Genomic DNA, 20469 nt, shown 5'->3' with positions numbered 1-20469 from the left:
GTCAGTTCAGACTCAGGAGGTCTGACTCCTCTTCAGGAGTATTTGGACTAATAACCAGTGATGGTGAGTCCTGCGTCAGGCCACGCCCCCTGATCACTGAGGGGAAACCAGGCCATAAATCAGGCTTAGTATCATCCTGTTTGTCAGCAGCCTTTGTTGACAGATGCTAACATGAGGATGAATCAGTTCTGGGAAAGAAATCCATCTTTGGTTTTTATATGAAGCAAAGAATCCAGGGTTACCCACAGCACCAGAATAACCTTTATAACCATCACGACCATCACGACCATCACGACCATCACGACCATCACGACCATCACGACCATCACGGCCATCACGGCCATCACGGCCATCACGGCCATCACGGCCATCACGACCATCACGACCATCACGACCATCACGACCATCACGACCAGAATAACCATCACGACCATCACGACCATCACGACCAGAATAACCATCACGACCATCACGACCATCACGACCATCACGACCATCACGACCATCACGACCATCACCACCATCACAACCATAGGGACCATCACGACCATCACGACCATCACGACCATCACGACCATCACAACCATAGGGACCATCACGACCATCACCACCATCACGACCATCACGACCATCACGACCATCACGACCATCACGACCATCACGACCATCACGGCCATCACGGCCATCACGACCATCACGACCATCACGACCATCACGACCATCACGACCATCACCACCATCACCACCATCACAACCATAGGGACCATCACGACCATCACGACCATCACGACCATCACGACCATCACGACCATCACAACCATAGGGACCATCACGACCATCACGACCATCACGACCATCACGACCATCACGACCATCACCACCATCACCACCATCACCACCATAGGGACCATCACGACCATCACCACCATCACGACCATCACGACCATCACGACCATCACGACCATCACGACCATCACGGCCATCACGACCATCACGACCATCACGACCATCACGACCATCACGACCAGAATAACCATCACGACCATCACGACCATCACGACCAGAATAACCATCACGACCATCACGACCATCACGACCATCACGACCATCACAACCATAGGGACCATCACGACCATCACCACCATCACGACCATCACGACCATCACCACCATCACCACCATCACCACCATCACAACCATAGGGACCATCACGACCATCACGACCATCACGACCATCACGACCATCACGACCATCACAACCATAGGGACCATCACGACCATCACCACCATCACGACCATCACGACCATCACGACCATCACGACCATCACGACCATCACGACCATCACGACCATCACCACCATCACGACCATCACGACCATCACCACCATCACGACCATCACGACCATCACGACCATCATGACCATCGGGACCATCCCACGGAGCAGAGAGACGTTTGACGGACGTCCTTTCACAGTTTCCTTTAGTTGTTGAGTTTTTTTATGTTTTGGAAATCTGATTTTACAGACTGTTTCACCAGACGGCGTCTTTTCCCAACGCCAGCTTTACGTCGTCCACAGTCCCTCAGTATGAGAGCTACCCTCTGCACAAAGACACATCCAACATCTTAGTCCATGTCTGAACTTCAACCAACCTTTAACCTCCAGTTCTGCTGCTGCCATGGAGACCATTTACTCACTGTTATTGTTTTATACTACTTCCTGTCCCTGTGTCTGACTGTGTCTGACTGTGTCTGACTGTGTCTGACTGTGTCTGACTGTAGTCCAGTTTCTGAAGGTGTCAGACTGTTCCTGCTCATTTTCCTGAAGCTTCAGCAGCAGATGGTAACTGTAAATACAGACTAAGGCTGTATGTTTAAAATTAGAAGTCCAAAAAAATGGCGTTAAAGGACGCCTGTTGAACGTCTCTTTGCTCCGTGGGCTCATTCATCCATTCACTCCTGCTCAGACGTCCACGTGGCGTCCAAAGAGCTGACATCCAACACTAAACTGCAGATTAGCGTTTAAAGGTCTTTGCACACCAGACGCGTAATTTTCATGTTTTCATTTTTTTTGAATACAGTGTTTTTCAATGCAAGCTTCCACACCAGTGACGTTATTTCCCAAAGCGAAATTGCGGCTTTTATTCTTTTGGACAGTGGTCGATTTTTCCATACTTCTGCTCGCGACGAGTACACAACCGACCAAAAGTGAAAAAGTTATTGAAGAATCTGAGGGACACGTTCGTGCTAACCCTCGTCAAAATTCACCTCCAAATTATTCGCAGTTGGTCGCAGAATTGGTCTTGTAGCGACGTACGTGACACAGTCGTGATGTGCTCGTCCATCAGTCGTCTGTTCAGTGGGATGATTCATAATGAGACAAACTGCATTTATCTGAGCTGGATCTAAACTGAATCAGCTGGAAAATAGGGGGGACTGGATTATCGGAGGATGTGATGTCATCAATGCGTCTCCTGCTGTTTTGGTGTGAGGGCGACTGAGTTTAACAGACCTGTAGCTGACCTCACACATCCTCCTGATCCTCTCTGATAAAAGTCAAACGCTCTGACCCTTTCTCCTGCTCCCTGAGCCGTCTGACCGTCAGCAGGAGCAGGAGGAGGTGCTGTGTTTGCTCCCAGCTCCATCGTCTCTGAGCTCCTTTAACTCCTCTGTGTTTGAAATGTGCTGGAGCTCAGCGTCTGATAAGATTAAAACCTATTTATGAGTCAAATTCTTTCCTGGACCCTCAGAAAGCCTCTCCCTCTCCACCAGCAGAGCTCCACACACACTGCTGTGTGTTCAGGAATTAACCTGTGTGTGTGTGTCAGCGGTTCACACTCCCAAACTGCAAAATCAAAAAATTAAACAAGTCCTCTCTGATCCACCCGTCGTCCCACACCGAGGGAGAGATACTCCCCAACACGCTGCTGGAATGTTCCGAGTGGACCGAGATAAGACCAGCAGCTCCCACACACACACACACACACACACACACACACACACACACACACACACACACACACACACACACACACAGCTCCTGTCAGTGTGTGTGTGTCAGCGCTATCACAGCAGGTCTCACACACTGAAAGCTTGTGGTGTGTGGACGTTGCTCGTTGCTCATGGGCTCTGTGACCTGAGCTGCTGCCCTTGCGTGCTCCCACTTTTTCTATTTACAGAGTGAGCCTTTGTGAGTGTGTTTCTGAACGTGTGTGTGTGTCTGTGTGTGTGTGTGGCTTCATAAAGAACACAGAAGCCTCAGACAATAGGGTGGGCTTTGGCAGAGGAAACAGATTTTTGTCCCACTCCCACCAACAGGAAACGGCTCTCAGACCCACCGCACCCCACTTTCGTCTCACATTCAGACAGAGCCACACACACACACACACACACACACACACACACACACACACACACACACACACAGACACACACACACACACACTGAGGGGAAGTGTAATCACTGCTGTCCAGGAGCAGTAGAAACACTTTGTGCAGAGCAGAGTGAGGATGTCTTCTGCAGGGCGTCACCGTGTAGAAAAACCAATAAAGGTCTGCTTCACACCAGGTCCAGATTTATCGGGGGTACCTGCCCCTGCGTTACACACACTGATCTGCAGGATAACACACACACACACACACACACACTGACAGGGTGGTGAGGTAATGTGATGTTAGCTCTGAGAGCATTAACAGGAGTTATGTTTGTAATTAGAGAACAGGTTTTTCTCTCAGATCAGCAGCTCGTCTGAGCTCACCGAGAAAACAGGTTGTTTGAAGGAAACACAGAGAGTGGTGTTTGAAAATTCAACAACAGACCAGAAACAGACCAGTAACAGACCAGAAACAGACCAGTAACAGACCAGTAACAGACCAGTAACAAGCCAACAACAGACCAATCAGAATCAGAATCACCCTCATTCACGAAGTATTTCCAAGAATACAAGGAATTTGACTGAACTTTACTCTCTCAGTACAAGTGTTGTGAATAGAAAGACACTAAGAGAAACACTAAATATTTAAAAAGTAGAAAAATAGAGCTTAAGTAGTAGGGAAAAAATAATAATTACAATATTAAATAATTAACAGACCAACTACAGACCATAATAAGCTTCCTCTGAGCTGAGGCTGGAGCAGAAACTCAACATGTTTTGATATTTTATGTCATTAAATGAACATCTAAAGTAAAACCCTCGACCCTATGAGCCCCTCACAGCCTGGACATTCAGCTATCACTGTTTACGCTAACTTCAGCTAGCTAAATAAAGCTAAGTCAGAGGAAGCTGCACTTCCTGTTTACATTTGTTTGTTGGTATAGTCTTTGCAAGCGGAGCAAACCTGAGGTAAACTGAGCTAACCCATGCTAACCTGAGTTCATTTCAGCTAACCTAGCTAACTTATCTAACCAGGGCTAACCAGTGCTAATCTGAACTATTTCAACTAACCTGAGCTAACCAGTGCTAATCTGAGTTTATCATAACTAGAGACCAGTTCCTGGTAAGATATGTAGCATCATGTTAGCTTAATCTGTTCAGAATCCAAGATGCTAGAGCAGCTTTGGTTAGCTAGGCTAGCTCCTTCTCTGTTTAAGATCAGCACCTGTAGAGCTCCTCGAACACCAGCTAACCTGATAATAATGCAAAAAGTGAAACGCAACATAAAAAGCTGTTTTTGTTCAGACGTATTTCCTGTAAGGGGTTAGCTTTATTAGCTTTGAGCAGAGCTAAGCTATCAATAGCTGATTTTTTTAAGTGCTCTGAGCATAAACATTTTGGTACCATAAATAATAGTATTGGTGATAAGCTAAGCTAACCTTTACCACCAGGGACATTTAACATCAGAGTTAGCATAGCAGCTACAAAAACAGAACAGAGGAAACAGGGTGTGTGTTTATATGTGTGTGTGTTATAATGTTTGTGTGTTTATATGTTTTTTTGTTTTATTGTTTGTGTGTTTTAATGTTTGTGTGTTTTAATGTTTGTGTGTTTATATGTTTTTTTGTTTTATTGTTTGTGTGTTTTATTGTTTGTGTGTTTTAATGTTTGTGTGTTTTATTGTTTGTGTGTTTTAATGTTTGTGTGTTTTATTGTTTGTGTGTTTTATTGTTTGTGTGTTTTAATGTTTGTGTGTTTTATTGTTTGTGTGTTTTATTGTTTGTGTGTTTTATTGTTTGTGTGTTTTAATGTGTGTGTGTTTTATTGTTTGTGTGTTTTAATGGAGGAGCTAACGTAGAAATTTCCCTGAATGAAGTCGAGGAGAGAAGGAGCGAGGAGACGGAAAGAGGCAGAGTAATTTGGAAATAAGCCCTTTTCCCTACAGCTGCTCAGGCCATTTAGTGTGTGTGTGAGGGTGTGTGTGTGTGTGTGTGTGTGTGTGTGTGTGCGTGTGTGTGTGTGTGTGTGTGTGTGCGTGTGTGTGTGTGTGTGTGTGCGCCACAATTCCGCCCTTTGTTTGCTAGCTTACGTTAGCAGCTTTTACTCGAAAGAACAATGGAGAGAGACATAACTTCAGCTTCATGACTGTGTGTGTGTGTGTGTGTGTGTGTGTGTGTGTGTGTTCGTGCGTGTGTGTGTGTGTGTGTGTGTGCATGAGTGAGTACATTACGTGATGTCAGGCGTTGGGGCGAGCAGGGTGTGGTTAGAGTGAGCAGGATTTGGGGAGGGGGGGGTTAGTATCAGGGCCTGAGACCACGCAGAGCAAAGAGTGTTAGATTACACTGTGTGTGTGTGTGTGTGTGTGTGTGTGTGTGTGTGTGTGTGTGTGTGTGTGTGTGTGTGTGTGTGTGTGTGTGTGTGTGTGTGTGTGTGTGGAGCAGAGACAGCAGAGCTTCATCTCCAGCAGATAAACAGATTGAGGCAGAAACAATCTGACGTCTGTAATCTCATTCAGTGAAACATCCACAAACTGGAGTTCGTGAACCTCAGGATGGATGGAGGAGCATGTGGACGGAGGGGGGGAGGAACGGGGGAGGCAGGGGGAGGCAGGGGGAGCCGGTTGAGGAAAGGGGGTTTTGCTGCTGAAACTCTCGTTGCATCACTGCTGAAGAATTCAGTTGTTGCACGGATCCAGATTTTCAGCCCGCCCAGTGAAAACAAGCTTTCCTCGCACTTTTCCATACGGCTGAGCAGGGCCGTCTCTGACTGCACGCTCTAACAGCTGCGAGGAAGACACTCTGTTATATTTACCTCAAAGCATGCCAAGTATTGGCTTTGATTTGAGCTTATCTGCAGGAGGAGATGTGGACGAGGCGTCAGGATTAGAAACAGGGCTGTTTTTAAAAGATGGAGGGAACAAACTGGGATCAGAGGAGAGATAAAGAAGAGGGAGTCATGCAGTGAAAACACACCTCAGAACAAAATGTACACATGTTCCTCCCAGGTCATTGTTTTTATCCTCTCATGTGGGTTAGCGTGGTTATCTGACTGTACGGTTAACTTCATCTGTGCTAGTTACAACAGACTGAGAGTTTAACGTCAGCTCGTCGTCACCGTCAGACCTCCTCCTGGAAATATTTGATGCGTGTTGTTTATCTCTCTCTGACTTATCTAAACATCTCATCACATGCATGATTGGGCCTAACAGAGAGAATAACATCTCAGTTTGTAGGTTTCTGCCCCGCGCCAGCAGCTGCCGTGATCTGGCCGCGTGCCACAGTCCACTTGGCAACAATGAGCTGGCAGCAGCTGAAGTATGTGACAGAGTCAGAGAGTGGCAGCAGGCAGCAGAGGCGTGCTGGGCGCGCTCAACGCTGGATTCCTGCTCCAGATTAGCTAAAGGGCTTGTTGTTCCCAGGGAAAGTGCCACTAATCACATCACAAAGAAATCACGCCGCCGTGCGAGGCTGGGCGGCGTTTTGAGGCAGTTCTGCTAATGAATCAATCAGCTGCTCCAGAGGGAGGAGGCAGGAGCAGAGTCATCTCCTCCCAACCACAAACACACAGACCATCACACACACCTGCTCTCCTCTGAATTCACCTGAAACAAACCCTCCTCTCTGGTTTACCTCCTCTTAACCTGTGCTCTCCTCCTGCAGTCCAAGGCCCTGAGGGAGCGCTGGTTGTTGGACGGAGCTCCAGCCGAGGAGGAGACCCAGAAACGTCTGCAGGAGGACGAGGTGAAGACCAAACTCCTGGAGCAGGTCATCCTCAGGTCAGCATCCACAGCCCTGAAGGAGGAGGAGCAGATGTTTGTCACTGTTCAGCTAAAGGTGGGCTGCAGGAGGAGCGAGGCGTGTCCTCCTCCTCCTGCTCCTCCTCCTGCAGGCCCGAGCCGTTAATAATGGAGCAGATATGACGGCCCAGACAAACATCAGAGCGCCGCTGTGTGCTCAGTGAGCTCATGGCGTGATGATGTCATGTGTGGTAACAAAGTGATAAACTCTGTGAGAGCCACGGTTTCAGACCCAGCTCCAAACACGGGACGTCAGTCCAACAAAAACACACAGCGCTGCACGGTGACGTGGAGCTGGAGCCTGAATCAGTGGCTCAGGTCTCACTTTGTGGATCCGTCCAGGTTTATATGTTCATGAGCTCACGGCTAATGATGTGAGGAGGAAACAGGCTCTCTGTTTGACATGTGTAATCTGCTCCTGACTGTAGATGAGCTTAGCAAAGATCATCAGCTAAAACAAAAACATGTATGATCCTGTTTCATCTTTAAACTGATAAGATTTTTATAATGTTATTCTCTTAATGACGCCTTTTTCCTCGTTGGTGTGCACTCGTGTGTGTGTGTGTGTGTGTGTGTGTGTGTGTGTGAGGCAGGCTGGAGCAGGAGATTGAAGAGCTGGAGACAGACACACCACCCAAAAAGGGTGTGGCCAAAGAAAATGGAGGTAAGCTGAGTAGCCATGGCAACAAATGATGACACAGAAAGCCATGGCAACAGTCCTGACACCTGTGTCAGAGGCAGCGAGCTAATAATGTCCGCTCCGTTTGTTCTGCTGAGCGCTCCTTTCCGGAGGAGGTCATTAAAACAATATTTCCTCCGCCGTCGTGCCTCTAACCAGCCTCTTCCTCCACACGCCTCTAACCTCTCCACGGCGCTCTGCTGCCCCCTGCAGGTGAGAACGGAGTGGTGCAGACCTCCGGTCAGACCCCCAAGAGGGAGGTGACAGGCATCGAGGCCAAGCTGCTGGGTCCCAGTCCGGACCAGGCCAGCGCCGACAACCCGGTCACCCTGGTGTTCATGGGATACAAGACGGTGGAGGAGGAGCAGGAGAGCCGCGCCACTCTGGGGATGGAGGGCGTGGACGGAAACGTGAAGGCCGAGTTTGTGGTCATCGAGGACGGGGAGGGGAAAGCGGGAGAGGCGGCCACAGACGAGCAGGCTCCGCCCAACGGGAGCATGGCGGAGAAAGAGAAGGCCAACGGCGCCGGAGACGACGGAGAGAAGGAGAAGGAGAAGAAACAGACCTGCAAGTGCTGCACGGTCATGTGAGCTGTGTGTGTGTGAGTGTGTGTGTGAGTGTGTGTGTGTGTGTGTGTGTGAGTGTGAGTGTGAGTGTGTGTGTGTGTGTGTGTGTGTGTGTGTGTGTGTGACAGAGAGTGCACACCTGCTCCTGTGCAGGCGTGTGTGCTGTTGCATGTGTCTGTATGTGAAGGTGTGTGTAACTGTCTCCGTGTGTGTGTGTGTGAGTGTGTGTGTGTGTGTGTGTGTGAGGACTGGAAACTAGCTTCAGTTCAGTCAACGTTCCCACACAGCGAGCGCGCAGCAGCAGCGAGCGCGCAGCAGCAGCAGCAGCTGGCACAGACTCATCAGTACACTCTCCTGCGTTCCTTTCTCTGATCGGTATTTGACTTTTTTCTTTCTATCGATATTTTTCTATTTTTCTGTCTTGACATTTATATTGTATTCAGTATGTATATCTTTATTATGGGACTGTGTACTGTAAGCTCATTGTTATTATTGTTGGAGAAAAGAAGATGTATAATCTTTCCGGATTGTTCTGCTGCCTCTGGGGCGAATCCTGAAACTCAAAGTCAAACAGCAAACTACGACGGACACAGAAACTTAAATAGATATATTTCTCTGTGTAGGCCGACCAACTATTTATCACTCAATTTCATATTGCAATATTGTCTAAGATATTATTTTAAATAGTATTTTAATATATTGATATGAAATTATGTTTTATACAATGTATTTATTGTTTGGGTCTCTATCATCTCCAACCATTAGCTGCATGTGAGCCGCGAGCTCTGCCAGAACAATCACCACGTGTCCGCGCTTTCTCTAGACTCCGCCTGCTCACGTCGTTAGCCACAGTTTGATAACGAGCCGTGTTAGAAACGTGCTTTCATTTGAGCGGAGCCTGCTCAGATTCAGAGGCTTGTTAGAGCTTTAGCTTCCCGTAGATTCGTCACCAGGATCACGGCGTTGGGTGGATCCACTTCCTGAGCGTTAGGGCCACGCAGCCGTTCAAACGCGTCATTTCTTTCTTTCTGAAGAGTAGGATCAATGTAAATCTTAAGAGGTAGCACTGCATGAAGCCTTGAACTGTTTGGACTGTCTTGTCACTTTGTCAGGTCTTTATTATTCGGTATATCACGCTCACTTGAATGTAAACCCAGGGGTTAAATTGGGATTGTTCCAGCGTAAAGAGAAGAGGCTCGCCATGATGATAAAATAAAAAACACGATCAAAGCTTTTTGTCTCCTGATGAACCAAATAAAATCTGATGATACTGAAATTTCACTGTGTGTTGTTGGTCGGCTGCTGGTTTCTGTCCCACCTCTCCCAGTTTAACCCCTGACTCTGAGTCTGTCTGTAGACCTGGGCCCAACAGATCCCGGGGTTCACAGGGAGGATCAATAAGCTTGAAGAGTAAAGACGAATGCAGTAGTTATGAACAGGAAGTCGCTTTAAGCTGACTGGACGAGCAGCGAGTCACTTCCTGAGAGGAAAACTGGCAGACCGATCCTTTAGGAGCCCTCAGAGAAACGTTTGGCCCTGGTCTCCTCACCTGTTTGGTTTCTGGTCTGACCCTGGGACTGTGACGGTCCAGGCTTGCCCGTGTCTGACACACTTAACCTCTTCATCTCTATCACGCACTTTCATCCTCACCCTCAAACCCACACAGCCCACCTCCTATGCACGGAGACACACGCAGTTTGACCTCTGAAGTTGGTGCTAACCGTGACTCTCGTCGTACACGCTCCATCCACCAACCCACCCCTCCCAGCCCGCCCCCCGGTCTCACCCACAGGGGGCGCTGTGGGAAACACTGCCTCCTGCATACACTCGTCGATAAGAGAGTCTTTTGCAACCTTCAGTGCCAGATGCATTCTCCCGAGTCCTGCCTGCGTTGACCACCAGGGGAGTGAGCCGGGCTGTGAGTCGGCAGGGAGGGCAGCAGGCGTGGACGGATGAGTTCAGTCTATGCTTTCCATGTGTGCAGCTCCTCTGTAATTGTACCAGTTGCAGCTCTGTTTCTTATCCTGACTCTCGTGTCTCTTTTTCTGTCCTCAGCCTGTTTGCCGGGCGCTATACTGTATTTGATGTGTGTGTTTTTAAAAAACGATGACTACATCTGTGTATTGTTGGTGCCTTTGTCAGGTTCAGTTGGTTGGACTTGTCTGTCTGCCGCCATTTTTAGACGAGAGTTTTCTGGCTCTGCTCCTGGTCACGACGACCCACTGCCTTCAATCTCAAGGAGATCCAACACACAGCCGGTCCGGACAGATTGATCCTTTTTATTACGATAATGAAGCAGCTCAGACAACAGAAAACCTGCTGTCGGTGTGTCAAACATCCTCCACACATACGAGAGGCCACGCCTAACGTGGACCAGGACACAAACACTAACAGGAATATGTGCTAAAGGTTTAAAGACAGCACACACAGAAACAGATGAGCTCAGGCTCTGCTTCACGGTGGGTCTCTGAGGGCAGCAGCAGAAAAAGCATCTTTGTGTTAGAGCAATGCCTGTTCATCTGTGGTCGTCTCAGTGTTTAATCTGGAATAAAAATACTGTTTGTTTACAGCAAGTCACACCAGTGTGTAAGTGATTCAGCAGACAGACACGTACTGTAGGCGGGAGCACACACACACACACACACACACACACACACACACACACAGCCTGGGTTAGAGACGTCACCTGTCTCTGTCATCAGAGGCTGGCTGCAGCACGTCCTCCAACACACACACACACACACACACACACACACACACACACACACACACACACACACACACACACACACACACACACACACACACACACACACACACACACACACACACACACACACACAGCCTGGGTTAGAGACGTCACCTGTCTCTGTCATCAGAGGCTGGCTGCAGCTCGTCCTCCTGACAACACACACACACACACACACACACACACACACACACACACACACACACACACACACATGAAGAGTGACCAGCGTTTACTCAGAGGTTCCTGCTGCATCATAAAACTCATTCAGCCAATCACAGGAGGAGAAGTTTCTCCCGTCATGGTGAGGAACAATCAGAGGATGTAATCAAATCAGAGATCTGGGCGTAATGTTGAATCTTTGTTATTGTTACAGGGTGTCTGCGAGGTCTTAAAAAGTATTAAAAAGTCTTAATTGTGCTTTTATGAAGTATTAAATTTTAAAGGTATTCAAGCTTTGACTCCAAAATTATCCATGAATATTTATTTTCCTCCTTGCGACTGTCCTTATTCAGCCATTTAAGTTACAAAATAGAATAGAATAGAGTAGAATAGAGTGACTTTATTGATCCCAAACTGGGAAATGGTTGTGATCACAGCAGAAATTGACAAAAAATGAAAAGATTAAATCAAATAAACACATAAAGACTCTAGTAAGAATGAAATACAACCATGAAGGTTGTGAGAGGTAAATACACCAGCTGGTTTCAAAAAGTGAAATTAAATACATAACTAAACTCGAGAAATTAAATACAACATTCAAGCAAATAACACAATCTCAGGTACATGTCCTAAATTTAGATAATGATGAAATAAATTCTCTTTTTTTCAGCAAGTTGTCCTTGAATAACTGCTGTTCCTTGTTGTGAGAGTGTGGAAAAACCTGCCTTTAGTTTTATTTATTCTGTAAAGCTTTTTCCTATCAGCTTACGTAATCTCTGTAAAAATACAAAGTACAACTGTTAAAGAGGGGTCGCCAACAAAAACTGAAAGTCGCGACAAAGTCTTTACTCTTTTTGAAAGGTTTTTTAAAAAGTCTTAAAAAGGTTTTGAAATCAACCTCAGGAGTTTGGCCTATACCCTGTGTCACAAATTTCCAAAATGAACAACTTTGGTGGAAGCTGATTGGCTCCAGGCGCTGATTACCTCACACCTCAAACCATGAAGTGGGTAACCCGGGTTCAAGATCCCTGATCCTCCACCCCTAAGCCCCGCTCCTTTCCTCCAGTTTCATCTCAATCTAAGAACAAATTTACTGGATTTTAAGAAACATGACGAGCAAACTTTTCTGACTCTACACTGCAAAAAAAATGAAATCTTTTAAAAAAAATGTTTTGTCTTATTTTAAGTAAAAATTGTTTCATTATACTCAATATGGGCCACATTCAACTGGTCAGTCCAGAAAAATGTTTTAGATGTTACTCGACTCTAACACACCTGATTCAAATGATCAGCTCGTCATCAAGCTCTGCTCCAGCCTGATAACGAGCCATTCATTTGAATCAGGTGTGCTGGAGTAGGGTAACACCTAAAACATGCAGGGCAGGGGGTCCCCAGGACCAGGGTTGAGAAACACTGATCTACAGTCTAATGATCCCTCAGTGATCAGAGAGCACGTGTTTCAGCTCGGAGGTGTGATTTTCAGATACAGACATTAAAGTGAGAGCAGCTGCTCACTGTGTTTTCCTGAACACCTCCCAGCAGAAAACATTTCAGCTGTGACCACCCCACGGGATGTGAAGAAATAGGTGAATATAGGTTAAAGGTGCCATTTTCTGTCTCACTTTAAAGTGTAATACTTAAAAACAACCACCAGAGAGCACACATCAGCTGTTTTGGAGGCCATCCGGTTTGAGCATTTCCATATCTACAGCACAGTGTGTGTGTGTGTGTGTGTGTGTGTGTGTGTGTGTGTGTGTGTGTGTGTGTGTGTGTGTGTGTGTGTGTGTGTGTGTGGGTGGGGGGTAATTATAGGGGGAGGTGGGGGCATTTAAACACAGCATTCATCAGATGGAGGTCAGATATGCACGACTTAACAAACAGCTATAGTTTCACTGCTCCACACCTCAGAGGTCCAGCCTCCAGTAAACACCATAACAAACCATAACAAAGCCTCAGCAGCTCTGACTGAGCGCGCTCCATCTGTCTGTGGACACGGTTTACAGGAGGAGACGCTCTCTGCTCATCAACGGTGCTCCACTTCACAGGACACAGAGTATACTGAGAGCTGTTTTTAGGTCACACTCATGACAATGCCTTTCCACACACACACACACACAGATAGGCAGGCAGAAAAACCTCAGTGTCCTGAATTTGACCGGTGGAATAAATAAGTCTTTGGAAAGAACGTGGGAGGAAGTTTTTAATTGGGACAAAAACTGAAAAGAGAAAATTGGATTACTAGGAGCAGACCTGACAGAAATCCTCAGCCCTACACCAGCGAAGCTAAACCTAACAGCTGCTATGGAAACAGCTAACAGTAATTACCTTTCCTCTGTAATTAGTTTGTAAATGTGAGCCTCAGCAGCCACAGTATGAGAGGAAACAAGGGATGGACACGAGAGTGATACATTACAAGTCCCTTTCCCAGTCAAATCCAGCCTTATTCACACTGAAACGCCAAGAAATACCAAATATATCTGGGGTTTCTGTTACTTCATATTCTAAGACTCTGTAATCCAGCATTTTCTCAAATTTAAAAAAAAAAAAAAAAAATGTGTAACAGTTTTTTTTGGTGAAGTTAAATAAAGGTGGGGAAATGATATGATCATAAAGTGGTTGTAAAATGCTGCAGTGTTTTACCTCCTGCAGTGAGGACACCAGGTAATTATGTTAAAAACACATGTTGAATTGTTAATGAATGATTCCAGCCAGTCTCAGCGTGCACACACACCCCCGCTGCTGTCACTTAGTTTCAGTAATGTGTAACTGAGCTGACGAACTTTAAACTGTTCATGAGGATCCTGGCGCCCAAAGCTCTGCCTGTTGTATGTAAATTTGACATGTTGTTCAGAGGATTCTCCCTGATTCAGTCAAACTGCTTTTTGTCAGAGTATCGAGGTAATTAGCATCTTGATTGAGCTGAAACAAACCCAACCAGTTTGTAGTTATTCTGGGATCTTACTCTGCAGCGTGTGAGCTCCCAATCTGACGACGTGAAACCATCTGGTAATTTGAATAGTTCAGATCTATACTTGGCATCAGAAATAACCACAGACAGTTGGACTGTGCTGTAAAATGAAAGGCGTCTGTTTTGTGCCTCTGAATTCCCCTTTCACGGAGGACAAATAAATTTGGTGAATCTCCAAAAAAAGGGGAAAGAGAAAGAGAGCCAAGTCAACAAACATATGGCTTAACTCTCCTGATATTTATGGAGTGCTGCTATTTAGGAGGGAATAACCATTTAAGTTTGGGTAGTTTATAACAGAGGTAGAGCTCACAGGTCCATTGAGAGACAGGAGACACAGGTGGTCTGAGCCATAGTGGTCTGAGCAAACTGAGACAGGTGGTATATAGGGCCTATACTTTGTGCCTTACTGTGATACTGGAGGACATGGGCCAAAATCCTCTGAAAGCACTGTTTTTTTCCCCCCACAACTTATATTAATGTTGTCTTTAAAAATAACCACTTCTCTACTACTCCCACTTTAAAATTGAATGTTTAATGGACGTATGAGTAAACACATTCACTTATAAATGCTTTCACTCATCCCTTCTCCATTTAAAGTCGACATTTCTCGACTTCTTTCATCCTATCACCTTTATATTTTTTACTTTAGCGTCGCAATGTGAGTTTTAATCACATAAACACAGGGTGAAATGGTTCTTACCCTTTCATGTGGTGTACTGAAACTTTGCCGCGGCCTTGTGTTTCCCACAAACTGACTGCCGTCTTGTCCAATCAGGTCTCGAGGCGAAGCTTGTCCCCGCCTCTTATTGGCTCCTGAAACTCCCTGGACTAATCAGCGCGCGCCTCCGTGTGTTCATCCATTTTGTAAGAAAATCCAGCAGGTCTGCCGCCCTCCCTCCGCTTCAGAGCTGCCGCCCTCCCTCCGCTTCAGACCTGCAGTTTGTTTCTTGTGCAATGGACGGGTAAGTAAAAAAGAACCACTCTTAAGACTTAATTTAACACGGCAGACCGAGAGCTGGGCTGTTCCTGTCTAAACTTAGACCGGTTTTTGGTGGTATCTGGTCCAAGGACCGTTTCTTCTGACCGTTGCGGCGGGAAACTTTACGAACATTTTTTTCATCAAACATTCAACAGTTAGCAGGAGGCTAACAGTTAGCAATAAGCTAACGCTTAGCAGGAGGCTAACTAGCCGTCGCTAACTAACGGGAGTTTGGTGAACGGCTAAAAGTGACATTTTTAATCGTTTTATTTTTTATTATAGTTTATATAAATTAGTGTGAGTAGATGAAATGAATGGTTTTCCCACTTTAGAGTGTTAATGATAAAACGGCAGCTCCACTCAGGCAGTGTGAACGCAGACTCTAGTTAACTGATGCTAACAGATGCTAACTTGGTAACTCCGCTCAGTCCGAGCTAAAGCAACGTGTCTCATTTCCTCCTTCAGTCTGTGGAGAGTCAGGGCCATGTTGAAGATATCTGGCCTCAACAGTTCACGCTGATTGAATTAGAGACCTTTTCTCCGGGTTATCTTTATAGGGTACGACACACAGTAGAGTTTTGTTTGGAGTATGGGGATCTATCGGGGATTTTTCTGCTTTGATAACCTCATTTAGGCGGTTAAAGAAACTTCCGATGCCGCCTCGGTGTAGCCTTGATCAGGACAATACTCAGGGTAACTCTGCTGTTGTGGATTTATTTCTCTGTATCCTGCAAAGTGTTCACTCTCAGTTCTCCTTTGTGTTTTCCTACAGCCGCCTAGACACTGACTTGTACCCTCTGGGATCCGGCTACGTCCCTGAGATTGAGTAAGTATGCTGTATGTTTTTGACTCTGGCTCAGGTTATATAAGTTCTTTTGGTGCTTTCTGCATTTTGAGTTTCGTGTGCTCTGATCAGAGAATGAGGAAGTGGCTGGGTTTGGATTGAGTAATACTAAATCTCATTCTGTGGGGACTGTAAGCAGCAGTTAGATCAGCAGGGATGGATCGTTTAACTTAAACCCACGATGAGTTGTGTTTATTTCCAGTTTCCTTAATGTTAACAGGTGTTTCTTTGCTTTCCCAGCAGTGTCCATGACATATCAGTTGGCACAAAGGTAAGCAGATTTTCATCTCTCTTCTAGCTGTTGCTCTTTCCCACAAATCCACATTTTTAGTTTTTGCAGACTGAAAATTAGTCACTGTCTCATAGACCTGTTGTTATCAGAGTAGCTTCCAGGTTGTTTTTGCTACTAAATCCAAAGTAAAAGCAGGAGTTCTTTAAACTTAAAATGTCAGCGTGTGTTGAAAACAATTGCAGACTTGGATAACATAGCAGCCAGTTTGCAAGAGCTTCCTCTGTAATTACAGAACTGCTGCCAAACCGTACTTCATGTGCAGCGAGGTGGCCGAAACAGGCTGTTTCTCCTTTTTTAAAGATTGATGATAAACAACTGAATGTCAGTAAATAAGGTGACACAGACCTGAAAACTTTCATAAGGAGAAATTTGATCTTTCAGGTGAAAAGCGTAACAGAGTTGTGGTTTTATGTTGTCCTGTTTTTGTGGGGTTGTGTAGCTGTTCGGAAATGAAACTTCCTGTTTATTTTGTGTGTGTGTGTGTGTGTGTGTGTGTGTGTGTGTGTGTGTGTGTGTGTTCTTTAATAGCCTGTTGGCTGTGCTGGAATGTTAAAGCAGCTGAACGCTGCCTTGATCCTTTTATTCAGTCTTGCGTCTATCACAAGACTTCTCAAACTGGTGAAAGAAATTAGTTCAGTTTTAGTCTCTTTGCATGAATTTCCAGTCTATCTTTTCTCCTAATGGAGGAGCTGTTTGCATTCCTCAGTGGACCCAGGGGCCTACTCTGAGTGTTTGCATGTCCAAGCGGTGTATGCTAACTTGTTTGAAGGGGGGCACATTTGTTTTTGGTTGTTAACTCGCGTATGCAATAAAAATGCCTGCTTAAGTACTCATCCTTGGTTACAGGGCCTGGGGCAGCTATGTGAAGGTGGAGTGATTAAACTAAGGGCTGTGACTGTCCTCATCCTCCACGAGCCCTGAGCTGTTGGAATAGGACTCATTACAGAGACACACCCGCCCTTTACATTTCATTGAAGACTGATGCTTTATGTGTAACCTCTGAGGGGTGGTGAGCAGTGTGGAGGATTGCATGCCTGGTGTGAGTTTTGTTCCTCTAACTTTTCCTGTTTTCGGTGTTTTTCGTGCTGTGGTAATGATGATGCTGAGTTATGGAGCGCTGCCTTTCTGGAATCTGTAATTATCCCGTCTGGGCAGAGCGTCTGGCATACCGCGGTCACATTCCTATCTCCCCCCTCCAGCCCCCTGGTGAGGCACAGCTCCCTGCCTCCCCCATCCACAGGCCAAGTTTAATCACAGGGAAAAACATGCCTCTACCTGTGCTCTTTCTTTGTGCTTCCCATCGTGATAACCACCAAACAGCTGGGGTCAGGAATACTCTGCCTGTCAATGCCTGCTAAAACTTTCTTAGATCAAGTTTTCTTCTCTGATTGTGTTGAGTTTTTGTTTAATTCTCTGAAAGCTTCATGTTCCCTTTCCTGTCTTTATGTAAAGTAAATGCTCCAATAAACCCACTAAAGTTCAGTTTGAGGCACGCACTTTCCCTGTCAGTAAATGGGAGCTGTTGAACAGTTTCAATATGTCAGCCAGTAATGTGTCATCGTATCCTGAAGGCTGCTATTATACTGTTGCGTCCTTTGCAAACAAAGGATGTGAACAAGTCAATACACATTTAGTGGGTTTGTGATGGAAAAACAGGTTTGGCTCTGCGTGGGAGTCGACTAACAAACCGTTTATGGGCTCTGTTTTTCTTCCATTGGCTTCAAACTCTGCCCTTTGCTCCGCTCTCTACAACCTGTCCTCCCCAAGCTGGAAGAAACCTCCTCTGTCAGGAGTAACAGTCCTCTCTGAGTGACTCGATGTTCCTCACTCTGCTCCTCGCTCCGCCTCAGTGCTGTGGTTATTATTAGAATGAGGAAGAAAGGAGCGAGAAAGAGAGAAAGACAGGAAGTCTCACCATGAAACAGTAACCATCAGTCCCCAGGAGGAAGTTAAGCAGAGCCCTGGAAGCAGGCCTGATGTTTCTGCTCTTCCTGTTTGGAGCTGGTCTGCTGACTGGTAATGTGACGCTGGCCGCCCACAGGCCGTGAGTCAGGCCGGAGCCACTTCCTTCATTTCTCATCGCTTGCATCTGGCCATGGCATTTTAACCAAACAGACGGTGTTTCTGTTGTCCTTGTTTGACGCTGTGTTTCACCATTTCTCCAACCTGTGAACAGTTTCCTTTATTCCTCATCCATGGCAGTTTAACCACACAGGCCGCTCGTGTCTAATGCATTTGGGTCATTTATACTGCTCTGTTTGCGATGTTTGTTTCAGGGAGGAAAAAGTGTAAAGCACTGCAGATGAATCCTCTAGGAGCTGTAGAGATACCTTTTGTTGCTCAGAGTTGATGAATTGAAATAGCAGGCGTGTTTGTTTGGGCCTCCAGTGGGTCTGACCGCCTGAGCTCAGCCATCTGGAAGTCAAAGGGCAGTTTATTCTACTTCTTAGTGTTGTGCTTTCAGAGCCTCTACCCCACATTTTCTCTCAGATTAATTTAGCCTGCCTTTTATTAGCAGACCGTGCAGCCTGGCGTCTTATTATCCTCCCACATCGAGCATATGATAAGGCCAAGACTCACAGGGTGGAGAGGAATGCTAGCAAACCTGCATGACTGGTTGTTTTAAAGCGCTCCAGGGCTCTTCTACTCCCAGAGAGTCCTTACGGCTCCATATGTGTGTGTGCCGGCAGTAACAATGCCCCCAGTCTCAGCCAGAACAGGACCTCCATTGTAGAGTGATGTAGAGCTTAGACTGCTGAGCCACTTGGTGTGACTGCTGTACTTCATCTCCCACACACACACACACACACACACACACACACAGAGCCCTGAAACAGCATTTCTATCTCTCAGAGGGAGACGGCAGACAGTAAAGTACTGTGGGCTGGATGTTTCCCATCTTGTCTCCTCATTCAGAGGGCTTCGCAGCGTTATCCCTCCTCCACGACTGAATTATGAGAACATGGTTGTTGTGACTGACAGCTGCTGTTCAGATAAGCTTTGACTGCTGACTTTGTGCTTAAATCTGAACAGTAGCTGTTGTGAACATGATCATTTGGCACATGACTGAAGTGTGAAATAAAGTCCCAGCGTGACTGAGGTTTCAATGATTCCTGTCAGAGAGCAAACAGAAAGGAAGAGATGAGTCTGAGGCAGATTTCTCTCCTGAAAGCCCGGTCACTTATTCCTGCTGGTGGGGAAGGTGGAGCTCTCTTCTCTCTTCTCGTGTTTGCTCAGTCCTCCTTTGGTTATCAGATTACTTCCTGCTTTATCACACAATGGCTGGTAACATGAGAGCCGTGCTCTCCACCTGCCATGCTGTGCCCTGATTGGTGAAAGGCCTGAAGTGAACCATTGTTTTCTGTCTTCTGCAGAGGGGATCCGACGAACTCTTTTCTTCCTGCATATCCAACGGGCCCTATATCATGAACTCAGGTAGGGTTGTTGCCATGGAGGAGTGCATCCTCTTTTATTGAAGTGGTCGCCGTGTCTGTGTTGTTTGTGTTGCCATGACGACGAATCCATTATTCAGGACGAACCAGAGCCCTCTGTTCCCCTCCCTGATTGTATCTGCTTCTGTTTTTCCCGCAGCCAATGGCAACGACAGCAAGAAATTCAAAGGTGACGTCCGCAGTCCCGGTGTCCCATCACGTGTGGTCCATGTCCGCAAGCTGCCCAGCGACATAAATGAAGCTGAGGTTATTGGACTGGGACTGCCCTTTGGGAAGGTCACTAATCTGCTGATGCTGAAAGGGAAAAACCAGGTAAGACTGCAACATGAAGGTCTCCTTACCAAACCTGTATGACCGCTCTCTCTAGGCCTGGGAAAAAGAGCAGCTCTCTGCTCACCTGGAAACAATGAAAACCAACTTTTTATCTGATAGTTGTTGTGTGGAGGAAGAAAAAGGAGTTAACTCTTCGGTATTTCCAGGAGAGAGTCTGAGAATCTCTTTAAATGTCTGATCATCTCCTGTTTATTACCTGAAGCTCTGTGCCAGGATCAATAAAGATCAGAGCTGAAAACTGACGAGCAGGAGCTGAGAATAATCATAATTAGAAAGG

General features: G+C 46.3%; 2 protein-coding genes across 4 annotated transcripts in view; both read left to right on the top strand.

Moving 5' to 3' along the window:
• The window catches only part of palm1b (paralemmin 1b), a 23735-nt gene extending 14791 nt beyond the window's left edge, over positions 1–8944 (top strand). The window contains exons 4-6 of the mRNA XM_074692761.1: positions 7032–7147; positions 7762–7832; positions 8061–8944. Of these exons, the coding sequence (XP_074548862.1) occupies positions 7032–7147; positions 7762–7832; positions 8061–8437 (564 nt within the window). The 3' untranslated portion in view covers positions 8438–8944. The remainder of the gene's footprint in view (positions 1–7031; positions 7148–7761; positions 7833–8060) is intronic.
• Positions 8945–15126: 6182 nt separating this feature from the next.
• LOC141806565 (polypyrimidine tract-binding protein 1-like) overlaps positions 15127–20469 on the top strand; it is a 189733-nt gene continuing 184390 nt past the window's right edge. Inside the window, exons 1-5 of one of the 3 annotated variants that reach the window (XM_074692157.1) lie at positions 15127–15254; positions 16044–16097; positions 16356–16386; positions 19782–19842; positions 19999–20171. In XM_074692157.1, coding sequence (XP_074548258.1) covers positions 15247–15254; positions 16044–16097; positions 16356–16386; positions 19782–19842; positions 19999–20171 — 327 coding nt within the window. In that variant the 5' untranslated portion in view covers positions 15127–15246. The remainder of the gene's footprint in view (positions 15255–16043; positions 16098–16355; positions 16387–19781; positions 19843–19998; positions 20172–20469) is intronic. The other 2 variants (XM_074692155.1, XM_074692156.1) reach the window with 2 other exon arrangements.

This window comes from Halichoeres trimaculatus, unplaced genomic scaffold (genome assembly GCF_033239565.1).
Source record: "Halichoeres trimaculatus isolate MK-OKI-2021-1 unplaced genomic scaffold, fHalTri1.1 fHalTri1_scaffold_17, whole genome shotgun sequence".
NCBI lineage: Eukaryota > Metazoa > Chordata > Actinopteri > Labriformes > Labridae > Halichoeres > Halichoeres trimaculatus.
The sequence above is the reverse complement of the archived record's forward strand: the minus strand, read 5'-3'. Positions and strand labels throughout refer to the sequence as shown.